A 12,826-nucleotide genomic window follows, 5' to 3' on the forward strand; every position below is an offset into this window, starting at 1 on the left:
ATCTGGGTGGTGACCAGGTGGTATGAAGCACATTCCACTTCTTAATAATGGACTGCACCGTACTTAAAGGGACTGAAATTTTCTTGTAACATTCTCATGATCTGTGCTTCTCTACCACTTTATCCCTGACTTGTTTGGAAAGCTCTTTGGTCTTCATGGTTAATTTGTCGTATCACTATGTGAGTTGTGGCTTGAAAAGATGCATTTACTTTGAATTCAAGTTAAACCACTTTGATTATACACAGACAGAGACCATTACACTAATTTTGAGACCTTTGATACTAATCTTTTGCACCTGAACTTATTTAGGATTGCTGTAGCAAAGACATTGAATACTTATACAATTGAGAATATATTAATTTTCTTTGAAAATCGAACTTACTTACATAATATAAGTTTTTTTTTAACTTTCTCAGTTTGGAGTAGATTGTGTAGATTCTACATATAACGTCCCATTTGAAAGTTTCGTGATTGCAAGCTCAGACGGTAACAAAATGTGGAAACATTGTAGGGGTGAATACGTTTGCAAGGCACAGTATCTCCTCCCTCATCAAATGCATTTAGAAGAAAAAATCACACCCAATGTCTGAATAGCTGAACATTAAACTATACTATTACCAAAGTCTAATTATTAATTAGTAACTATTTTTTATATTTATAACTACATACTAATTACTAACTAATTTATATTTTAAGTCTTGGCTACTAATCTGGTTCCCGTCTTCAGAAAAGTCCTGAGAAGGACACCTCCTTTGTTGGTAGTTGAAGATGGCCACTATAAGGAGGTCAAGTCTAATCCAACAGCTAACACAGAATTATCCATCTCTTTAAGAAACACTAGAACCTACTTGGAGAACAAACCATTCAAACAACTAACAGTACACCCCAACCTTATATATGGTTTATATAAATTTCATGAATAACTCCATCCCATAGTTAATTTCACAGCTTCATTGCGTAATCCCCTAGCTAGATATATGGTAGATACAATACTATCGTTAACAGGTAAAACATCCTTATATACTAAGAACTCAATCCATTTTGTAAAGATTATGTAAAGAAGCACGAGACCCCCCCCCCAAGGTACAATGATTAGCTTTGACGTATCCAACATCTTCATTAACATAGCAACCCCTGACACACTACAGTTACTCTGCCACGGCTTAAAAATGATAGAACTCTTAAGGAACCAACTGACAATCTCCAGATAACAGATATCACAACCTTCTGTGTCAGCACAACGTACTTCCAACATAATGATAGATACTACCAACAAAAAGAAGGCCTAGCCACAGATTCGCCTCTATTACGTATACTCATTAAGTTATAAATTAAATATTCGAAGTCATAACCTCAAATCAGCTCCTCTACACCGTACAATCTGGCTTAGATATGTTGAAGATGCATTGGTAATACGAACACAAACACTACAGACAATATCTCGTGATACAATTCACGGTGGAAATAAAAACAAAATAAACCCCCATTATTTCGCGTGAGACATATAACTCATACCCGAGTAGTTTACAGGAACCCAGAGATATGAATAAATACCTTGACTATAAATGAAACCATCCCAACAGTGTAAAGTCAAGTTTCAAGAATAAACAATACCAAAAAAGCTAAAAAGAAGGAAGAAAGAAGAAAACCACATTATTACAACCCTCCATAAAAATGGATACCCTCGGTTAAAATTTTAGCTTAAACATTTAATTTTTTTTTATTCTGGGAAGCAATTGCATTTGGAAAGTAGGTTTTACAAACTGAAGGTGAGCATGTGTTATTCGTTAGGTGCAGTGATTCCCCCTAAGAGTAATCAGGTAGATTCCGCAGAATAACAGGGGGTTCAAAAGCAAATGTACCCGAGAACAAATCCAAATTTTCTGACTTTAACTAAGTTTGAAAATTTTGAGACTGGACATAATGTATAACAAAATAAAACAATCTTTATTGAGTGATAAAACAAAAAAAGTGTATTTACGAGGGACGAAGTCTTTATTTTAAATAGTTCTTTGTACCTGTCAGAAATCTGTTCCGGACCGAGAAAACATAGCATTATATACATAAGGTTTGTTTTTTGTTTTTTTTTTATTTTCGCGCAAAGCTACATGAGTGCTATCTGCGCTAGCCGTCCCTAATTTTGCTGCTCTTTTTACCAACCTATCAGAAAATAAGGAAGATTAAATTTTCGAAGGATCACCAATGGAAAGGATCACTGCCTAATTTTTCATAGAATGTACAACATAAAAATCTTTCCCACAAAAAGGTACATGTGACACCTTTAGGTGAATGACCCAAAACAACAGATAACTATGGCGAAAGAAACTTAGCTATTTTCTTGACAGTGTTATATGTTAAACTATATACATCAGCGTATACAAACAAGGCAAACAGTCTTTTACAGGAGTTGCACGAGTTTTGTATAAGCCACATTTTATACTTAGATAACTGTACCAGTAAGAAATAATACTTTTCATCTTAACAGTAATGAGAATTATGTGTATTGTGGCAAAGGTACCAAGGCTATTCGCTAACAGCCCTAACTTAGAACTATTGACCAACGAGGAAAGGGAGCCAGTCAGCAGAGCCTTACCACTTACGTTACGGGATTGACTGCAACTTTTATAAATGCACCCATGGCCTAAAGTGCGAGAATGTTTTGTGGTATTGCACGGATTCGAACCCGGCTCACCAGCTCTGAAATTCAGAGCTTTACCAATCTTGCACTCGTAACGAGAAAACTTTTAATCAAAAATATAATAGTTATGATTTACGTGTTATCAAAACCATATATTTACTTATACAGGTAAATAGCTATTGATTTCGAGGTGTTGCTCTAAGTGTGTTAGCTTTTGTTAACTTTAAAATCCTTGTTAATATTTGTAAGTAGTACGAGGTAGCCAGCTTTTTCATAATGGGAGGGTTCTTTTTCGTAACCAAGGGATTTACTATGCGGATAGGGACGTTGCTCTGGATTGGTAATGGGTGTTGCTTTGGAGCACGATGTTCTGTCGTTTAGCCAAAAAATCTTGCGTTGTAAATATTTCTCTTCGGAAAGAGAGGTCAAATAAATTCTAACAGTAAATCCATTCTGACGTCACTTGTCTGTCAAATACAAAATATTCACCGTGACAAATCTAAATAGGTGTTAAATATGTCACCCGATGCACCGCAGCTCGTACTTCTTGCAACGTGCAACTAGATTTGCATATGCAAATCGTTCTTATAAAGAACATTTAACTTTCCGTATAAATCTTAACGGGAAACAAAAACACGGATACTGACACGTTTCAGGCTCCCGGAAATATGAAAAAAAAAAAAGTAGACTTTTTAAAATCTAATTTGAAGATTTCTAGGAGAAATATTTGGCACGTTAAACTATGAACAATACATCAATAAATTATTTGCAAGTTTTTAACATATTTTATGGAAAAAAAATGAAAGTTTTGAATACTAAAGCATGTAAGATGACTACGTAAAAAGAAGACTTATTAGAACTGTACCATGTTTCGTATAAGAGCTTGATGTATTATTATACCAATACGATAATGCCAGAATACAAAATTGCCTAGATTCTTTATGAAATGACAGATTGTGATATGCATGGTGAACTCACACTTTCCAATCAAGCTAGCATCAGTAACGAGCAAGTCAGTTTGACGATGATGTGCAGCTCGCCTGTCAAATGGTTCTACTCTTACGAAGCAAATGAATAATTCACAGTTCCTCCTTGCTTTCACGAGTCCGTTTATTAACGCGTCCATGCAACTCTTTTTTTTCTTTCACATACAATATGTACATACTTAAAACCACGTGGGACTTCAGTTGGTTCATACGTAAGCTCACTGGACCACACACAACAAGCTTTTTTTAATGTCTGTTTGCATTACAACACTTTCAACGTGGACTTCGTACAAGATGTAACCTTGAAGACGAACACCGAAATTTATTTAGCGGGGTCCGTAATCAAAATGACATAAACAGATGGATTGATAGGTAGCTAACTGGATATATAAGCTTACAGTGTTAAGGTATTCTACTAACAATCCCATAATGTTGCTCTTTACAAGAGAGAAGTGTTTGAATACATGCACACAGCTACACTGTTAAAATATTCGTTCAAAAATATGACAAATTTTCCGTACCTTGTTAAACATAATTAGAAGAAGTAAGTTCAAAGTTTAGTCCGTCAAAGAAAGCAGGTATATTTACATTAAATACACAGAGTTAAACATCATTGATAGACAAATATTAAATTAATATTAGGAAATTAGGACATCCATATTAAGCTTTAATGAGCCAAAGGTCGTAAAATATAGAGATATTACTACATTGAGAATGGCTGAAATGTACGTATTTGTAATATTTTAATGAAGAATCTACGTGCATGTTTTTTGTTTCGGAATTTTCGAGTAAACATACCCAAACGATATGTGACTTGATAAAAAAGTTAGCACAAAGAATCACATATAAAGTGCAATAAATTTAAAATAAGACCCAAAACTCAAGCGCTTTCGAATAGTTGACTATTCTTCTTCAGGAGAACAAAGAAACAAATACCTAATTCTTCATGTTGGAACTAACGACCTCAAACGGAACTCAAAAACCGCTTATGACTGTTTTAATGACCTACAAACCTTACTGTTACATATTTTGACTCTCCGTACTAACCTTCGCGTATGTTTCTCAAGCGTTATTTACCGTGACGTTAATAGACATACTGATTATCTTTGTACTACTGACACCTTAAATCAAAACTGACAAATTCAACGCTCTCGCACATGACCTATGTCGACGTAACCCACGCTTTTCTTTCCTTTACAACACTAACTTGAAAGCAGGAGACATTTCTTAGTTTACACCTTTCCTTCCAAGGAATCGTTTCCCTATCCCATAATTTCCACTTCTTTATTACCAACTTTATTCTTCCTCGCCTACAAACTAATATTGAATACTCCAACCAAACACCCCTAGTCCTAAATCTCCGTCAACCTCTTCTGTTCCCCATACCCCTATCTCATTAAAAATTCTCAACCCGAAGAGCATACATCTGTATGCCACACCTCTACTACACTTCCAAATCCTGTTTCTCCTGGAACTGTACTAAACTCTAATTATGTGCCTACGCCTAAATGTCTAACCTATGCTGAAGTTACAGCTTCCAATTTTATTTCTAGTAACCTTTCCCTAAGCCCTAAACCTAATACCCAATCCACGAAGCCTGCTTTAGTCACAACCTTTCAACACAAACTATATACATCTGTATGCCACACTTCTATACTTCCAAATTCCATCACTACTACCCCTGGAACTATTCCAAAGTCTACATTTGACCCTTCTACTCTACTCATGCAGAAGTTACGGCTTCCACTCTTATTCCTAATAACCTTCTAGTAAGCCCTGAGCCTGATGACCTTCCAAACTTCACAATCTCTAAAACTTTTCTCCTTCCAAAAGCCGAATCTTCTGCACACCTTGAAAACAACCTTCCTTCTGGTATCCACTATATTCCTAGAAATTCTCCACTAAGTTCCAAACCTGATGACTCTGAACCTTCACGTCCTATAGTAAAATCTTCCACTCTCCTCAAACTAAACCTTCTCTCCATTACAACTTCCCAATCGTATTCTAATCCCAACCCTACCAAACAACTTAGAAAACTGAACGAAAAGAGACTGAGATATATTAACCATATTGACCTGTTAAAACAGCGTTTACAGTGTAAAACTATACCTAATTCACTTAATCTGAATCCACATTTACAGTGTCAAACTATACCTAAATCACTTAATCTCAAACGATATCTAATATAACTATCCACAATTTTCAACTGATACTGACAATAGGGAAGACAACTAATCAACAGCACCCACCGCCAACTCTTGGGCTACACTTGTCAGATAAAACAGAGATATTTATCTCGTACAGCACACCCACGGCGCTATAGCGGTGAAAGCTTTCTTGCGGCAACGAGTTGCGAACTATGCAGTATTAACAGAAGAAAAGTATTCAGTCAGGTTCAACAGAAGCGAAACGTCAATTTAGCCCATCTCCTAGCTTTACTATTTTTATATTTATTACCGTCTTAAAGAGTGGGAATTAAGGTTATGCATCTTGTTAAGATGACAGACAACATTCTTTGGACACAAATCTCCAACTTGTCGCCAAAATTAACTATGGTGAAGTGTAACTCAAAGAAGATTTCTGAAGATGATGTATAAAACACAAGTTTATTTACAAATTAAACTGTGTGTTTGTTTCCACACATAAAATCAACGAAACGTTTCCAATTTGTGTGATATGAATCACCTTCATATACCTGACATAACTAGCATGACAAGTGTAACATTGGAAATGAAAATAAAACGTCTGCGGAACGAGAATAATTGTTTTTTAACACAGCACGCACCCTATGATGTGCTTATGGAGATTATCAAAGTAGAACTTCATAAAAATGGCTAGCCAACATGATACCTTACATTAAAGCCTTTCACAAGTTCTAAAGTTTTAACACAAGTACACTGCACGTGTATTATTTCAAGCAGAACACGAGTAGAAAAGCGTGTCTTATTTCATTCACTCACTTGCTGGAGAAAGCTTGTGTGACGCCAACCCTAAGCTTTTGCAAGATTGTTATCTTCAATCAGTAAATAGCAGATATACTAGTTCGTAAGCATGCGCGACGAAAGAAACACAAATATCATTACGTCATAGGTTTGAGAAAAGCTATATTCTGCTAGTTCTCAGGTTGTTCTATTTTACATCAAATTACAGTCACTTTAAAAAAAAACTTGTGCACATGCATACTTAAGAGGGCTATATGAACGCAAAGTTTTACTTTTTAATAAAGAATCATCAGTTTTTTTTCTTTTCTATGTATGTTAGGTTATTTTTGACTATCTTATATTCAAGTAAAAGAAATATTTTGAAACAGAAGTTTAAGTTAGCAATTAGCGGCACGTTCATCGTTATTCAGTTACCATTAGTTATTAAATGTTTAACCACTCACTTACTGAAAACGGTTTGGTTTGTTTTGTATTTCGCGCAAATCTACACGAGGGCTATCTGCGCTAGCCGTCCCTAATTTAACAATGAAAGGCAACTATTCATCACCACCCACCGCCAACTCTTTTACCAACGAATAGTGGGACTGACCGTCACATTATAACGCCCCCATGGCTGAAAAGGCAAGCATGTTTGGTGGGACGGGGATTCTAATCCGCGACCCTCAGATAGCGCCCTAACCACCTGGCCATGCCTGACCCTGAAAGCGGTAACTGTAAAATGAGTAGCTGAAAAAACATATATGCATATTGATAATGAAATAAGAATCACTGGTTACCATCACAGTTCTGCAGTTTGGTATAAAACAGTTAGAGTTAGTGTAAAAAAAATCAACCCGTTGATTTTGAGTATGCTGAAGCGCTTTTTTGTGAAGTGACGATTAACGTTGTGCCAACATTTAAAAGATGACCAACCATGGAATTGATTGACTAATAACATACTGAAAACACTGAAGTGTTTCTTTTCGTATAAAATTATACAAGGAGCGTTCTGCATTGTGTCTTCTGTGAGGATATAGCCCCCAAATTTTGTTTCAAGCATCTAATAATAGTTTATCAATACATGATGCTTGAAACTCGATTTATACAGTAGACATGGTATTGATGAGCTACTATTAGATGCTTGAAACTCGATTTATACAGTAGACTATGTATTGATAAACTACTATTAGATGCTTGAAACTCAATTTATACAGTAGACTATGTATTGATGAGCTACTATTAGATACTTGAAACTCAATTTATACAGTAGACGATGAATTGATGAGCTACTATTAGATGCTTGAAACTCGATTTATACAGTAGACTATGTATTGATAACCTACTATTAGATGCTTGAAACTCGATTTATACAGTAGACTATGTATTGATAAACTACTATTAGATGCTTGAAACTCAATTTAAACAGTAGACGATGTATTGATGAGCTACTATTAGATGCTTGAAACTCGATTTATACAGTAGACTATGTATTGATGAACTACTACTAGATACTTGAAACTCAATTTATACAGTAGACTATGTATTGATAAACTACTATTAGATGCTTGAAACTCAATTTATACAGTAGACTTTAATAGTAGCTCATCAATACATCGTCTACTGTATAAATAGAGTTTCAAGCATCTAATAGTAGCTCCTCATTACATACTCTACTGTATAAATTGAGTTTCAAGCATCTAATAGTAGTTTATCAATACATAGTCTACTGTATAAATTGAGTTTCAAGCATCTAATAGTAGTTTATCAATACATACTCTACTGTATAAATTGAGTTTCAAGCATCTAATAGTAGCTCATCAATACATCGTCTACTGTATAAATCGAGTTTCAAGCATCTAATAGTAGCTCATCAATACATCGTCTACTGTATAAACCGAGTTTCAAGCATCTAATAATAGTTCATCAATACATCGTCTACTGCATAAATCGAGTTTCAAGCATCTAATAGTAGCTCATCAATACATCGTCTACTGTATAAATCGAGTTTCAAGGATCTAATAATAGCTCATCAATATATAGTCGTTCTGATGAAATATGGTACTGAGCGAAAAATCTCGTCGTCTGCGGCAAACAGATGAAGTATGGATGATATGCTACTATAACCATGGAGACCATTAATGGGCCAATAAAGAAAGACGTGATTAAAATAACTACCAGTCTTACTGTGACGTAATTTCACACTTAATATCAACTACTAGCAAGTTAGACTTTGAGACATTTTGAAACGTTCAAAAATCACAACCATTCTTAAGTTTATAAGTGTCCTTAAGAAACATAGAATTTTGTTACGACTGGATGACTTTAGCTCATAGTACAAAGTACCACTGTAACGACACTTACAACGTTATTCACTACCCCAACTAGAGCTTCAAACACTACAGCCCCAAGAAAAATAACTTACCAGGGAGGACCTTTAGTTCCGCCGCTGCCTTAGCTGGCTCTCCTACTCCGTTCTCCGCTACGCATTCGTAGACAGATATGTCTCTCTCAGGGCGTACAGGTTCTATCCGTAGTACGGAGCCATTGGGCATTTCTTGAACTGTATAGCGTTGGGTAGTTATTCGTCGGTTATCTTTCCGCCACTCAATCATAGGCTTAGGATTCCCAAAAGCTGTACAGACGAAACTAGCGATGCTACCGCTGACCACTGTCTGGTCTCTGGGGGCTATCACAATTCGGGGAGGATCTGCAAATGAAAATAAATAAATAAATAAATCAGAAAAAAATACTGTCAGTTTGTTGCTCTTTTTCTCTAGAAGAATGATGGATGGAGGTTGACCTTCATCGGGTGCACGGCCGTGAAAACCCTTCAAAAATTGACCTTCATCGGGAGAACGGCCGTGAAAACCCTTCAGAAGCCGTCTACAAATAAACACCCACAGGGAAACTGGTGTCCTAACACTTACTGATAGCTAAACACCCACAGGGAGGCTGGTGTGCTAACACTTACTGATAGCTAAACACCCACAGGGAGACTGGTGTACTAACACTAACTGATAGCTAAACACCCACAGGGAGGCTGGTGTGCTAATACTTACTGATAGCTAAACACCCACAGGGAGACTGGTGTGCTAACACTTACTGATAACTAAACTTCCACAGGAGAATTGGCGTTTTTTTACAAATCATTTTTGAGTTCTCCGTACTTGTGTATGTGTCTTTATCGAACTTCGTTACCTACACTAAATAGAACGACATGAAGTATAGATTTCACTGATATACGCGTAGAATAAACCTCCATTTCACCACGTTCAATTCTATGTAATACGATATGCTGAAGAGGAACGTGGCATTGTCCTTTGTTCTATTTAAAAATCCACACTCCAATGGAGTAGGAATGTGGGCTTCTGGAATTATATAAAAACTACACTTTCTATTATACAGGGAAGCTAAGCCACTCGCTGGTCGTCATTTCCCGAAACAGCATTGTTGTTACATTTTCGGGGGATAATACACCGCACGGTAAACATGTTCCTAACCCACTGAGTAGACACTGGTAATATAAACAAACTTAAAATACTTCGCCAAACGTCGGGATCAATTGGATAAAAGCACATAAATATAACACAAGGTAACACTGTGTTTCGAGAAATTGTTTCCACTGAAACACGGTTGGCGAATACTGTAGGGTTTTGTTGGTGATACAGCAACCAGGGACCGCCTATTGTAGGGTTTTGTTGGTGATACAGCAACCAGGGACCGCCTATTGTAGGGTTTTGTTGGTAATACAGCAACTAGGGACCGCCTATTGTAGGGTTTTGTTGGTGATACAGCAATCAGGGACCGCCTATTATAGGGTTTTGTTGATGATGCGGCAACCACGGACCACCTATTGTAGGGTTTTGTTGGTAATACAGCAACCAGGGACCGCCTATTATAGGGTTTTGTTGATGATGCGGCAACCACGGACCACCTATTGTAGGGTTTTGTTGGTGATACAGCAACCAGGGACCGCCTATTGTAGGGTTTTGTTGGTGATACAGCAACCAGGGACCACCTATTGTAGGGTTTTGTTGGTGATACAGCAACCAGGGACCGCCTCGCAGCCTCCTTAGATTGTCGTGGACACTAAAATGCAATAACACCGAAAACCATTGCGATTTACATATGAATATTTGACATTTTTGTTTGTTTCTGTGAATCCCGTGGATAGGTAAGGTGGTTGTGACGAACGTGCGCTGGGCCGCAAACTGGTGGTTGAGAAACATTTGTCTAGACCTGTTGTATATAAGAGTATGTTGTAACATTCACAATACCGCGATCTTGGTGAAATCGAATAAATACAAAACACAAACCATCAATTACTTACAATTATATAATACAACACGCTTTGGGAAAAGTGTCCTTTTTTTGTGAGTGTATAATTAACTAACATTTTTTGAAAGTGGCAGGAGTATAAAACAAAAATTCTCACTACGAAAAGTTATAAATCATAATTCAAGCAATAAGAAAGTAAAAATAAATTTAAACAACGATACTGAATTATTATTTTAATTTTAATCAATGACATAGTTTAACGACATTGTAACGTACTCTGACGAAAGCGAAAAGCCAAAACCTGGGTAAAAAAAAGTTAAAAGGTTAACAGTAACTTTGTAATTAATAAGCACTTTTCGTGAGATATCATATAAATAAGCGACGACAGTATGTCATATTGGGTGCTTATCTGTGTGAACTCCTGTCTCATTCAATCGTTAAAGATAGAAACTTGAAATAATTTGTAGGGTAAATCAATGGCAACAATGAAATAAATAATCCGCATTCTTATAAGTGTTCGAAAGAATCAGGCTTTCGTCCTCTTTGTTTAAGTATTGTTGTATTAAATAGTGGAGTAATGACGTAGCAGTTTCTAGTGGAAAAAGTAAAACAATGTGGAATAAGATATCTACATAATCTAATAAATACGATGAAAAGAACACTTACGTTTGACTGCAAACGTTTTTTATTGCGTTTCTTTTAAGTACTCCATTAGTGATTTCAGTCACAATTGTTAAAAAAAAAAACATTTCAGGCCTATATTTCGTCTGTCACACGTCACTGTCCTTTAACAAACATTTGATTTAACATCAGAACTCATCAGCTAGACTGATTTGAAATTCGTAGTGGATTAATTGAGAGGAATGCGATTTAAAAATAAAAGAATCTCCAGTCAAACATAATTTTTATCAAACTGTTAGGCCTATTAAGGTCGGTTGCTTCACTAGTTCTGGTGTCTTATACTATAAAATCGAGTTGTTTGATACTGCGCACAAATAACACAGATTTCAGATAGACATTTGGCAATAGCACAGATTTCATGTAGACATTTGGTTGACATAGGTGCCGTTTTAAAATAAAATCACCAGGAAGAAAAAAAGTATTCGTATGTTGATAAATAGTTTTTGTGAGCACATTACATCAAAAAAGTATAAAATATTAGATAATATTACACAAACAAAATTATATATATATATATATTGTGTGTGTGTGTGTGTGTTCTTTGTGAATGTCATTCTCTTTCTTTTTTTGTGTTTCAACAACAAGCATTTGTTTCCTCTACTGTGACTTTAATTTGGCAGATATTATAGACTTACAACGCTAAAACTCTGGGTTCGGTCCTCCCTCAGTGGACAGAGCGCAGGTAGTCTAATGCGTAGCTCTGCGCTAAAACAAACAATATAAGCCAATTTCCCTAATACAGGTCCACCTTAACACACGAGCTGTCACACTAAATAAGATTTCGAAGCAGAGACATGTGTCAAACAAAATATAGAAGTGAAATGTGATTTTTACACACTCCTGAGCTGAAATCCGTGATGAACTAATCAAAAGAAAAGTGGTACAAAAACAATTTAGTATCTGTGGTCAAATGGTAGTTAGATCTGAAACGTTTCCCAGTGGGTCAGCGATAAGTTTACGAAGTTACAACGCTTAAATCTGGAGTTCCATTCCATCACGGATATACCGTGTTAAAACAAACAAAAACGTAGGTAGATGAAAAAAAAAATATGAAGAAACACACAACAACAATAATAATGAAAATAAATTTAAAAAATTAATACAAAACTTATAATGACACGTATATATTAAAGTTGTAAATCTGTCCTCGTTTATAATTTAGTTTTTTGTCTATGATGCACGTGATAATATTAACAAAGTTGTAATGAAAGTATCTGCATCTTTATCAAAAGTAAAAATTAAAAAAAAGAGCTCCCAGTGGCACAGCGGTATGTCCGCGGACTTACAACGCTAAAAACCGGGTTTCGATACCCGTGGTGTGC

General features: G+C 36.0%; 1 protein-coding gene across 6 annotated transcripts in view; it reads right to left on the reverse strand.

The window, feature by feature from the left end:
- The window catches only part of LOC106464407 (tyrosine-protein phosphatase Lar-like), a 129,545-nt gene that overhangs the window by 56,322 nt on the left and 60,397 nt on the right, over nt 1-12,826 (reverse strand). For all 6 annotated transcript variants that reach the window (XM_022392101.1, XM_022392099.1, XM_022392102.1 and 3 more), the window contains one exon: nt 8,968-9,252. In XM_022392101.1, the coding sequence (XP_022247809.1) occupies nt 8,968-9,252 (285 nt within the window). The remainder of the gene's footprint in view (nt 1-8,967; nt 9,253-12,826) is intronic.

The sequence above is a fragment of the Limulus polyphemus genome, unplaced genomic scaffold, assembly GCF_000517525.1.
Source record: "Limulus polyphemus unplaced genomic scaffold, Limulus_polyphemus-2.1.2 Scaffold1641, whole genome shotgun sequence".
NCBI classification, from domain to species: domain Eukaryota; kingdom Metazoa; phylum Arthropoda; class Merostomata; order Xiphosura; family Limulidae; genus Limulus; species Limulus polyphemus.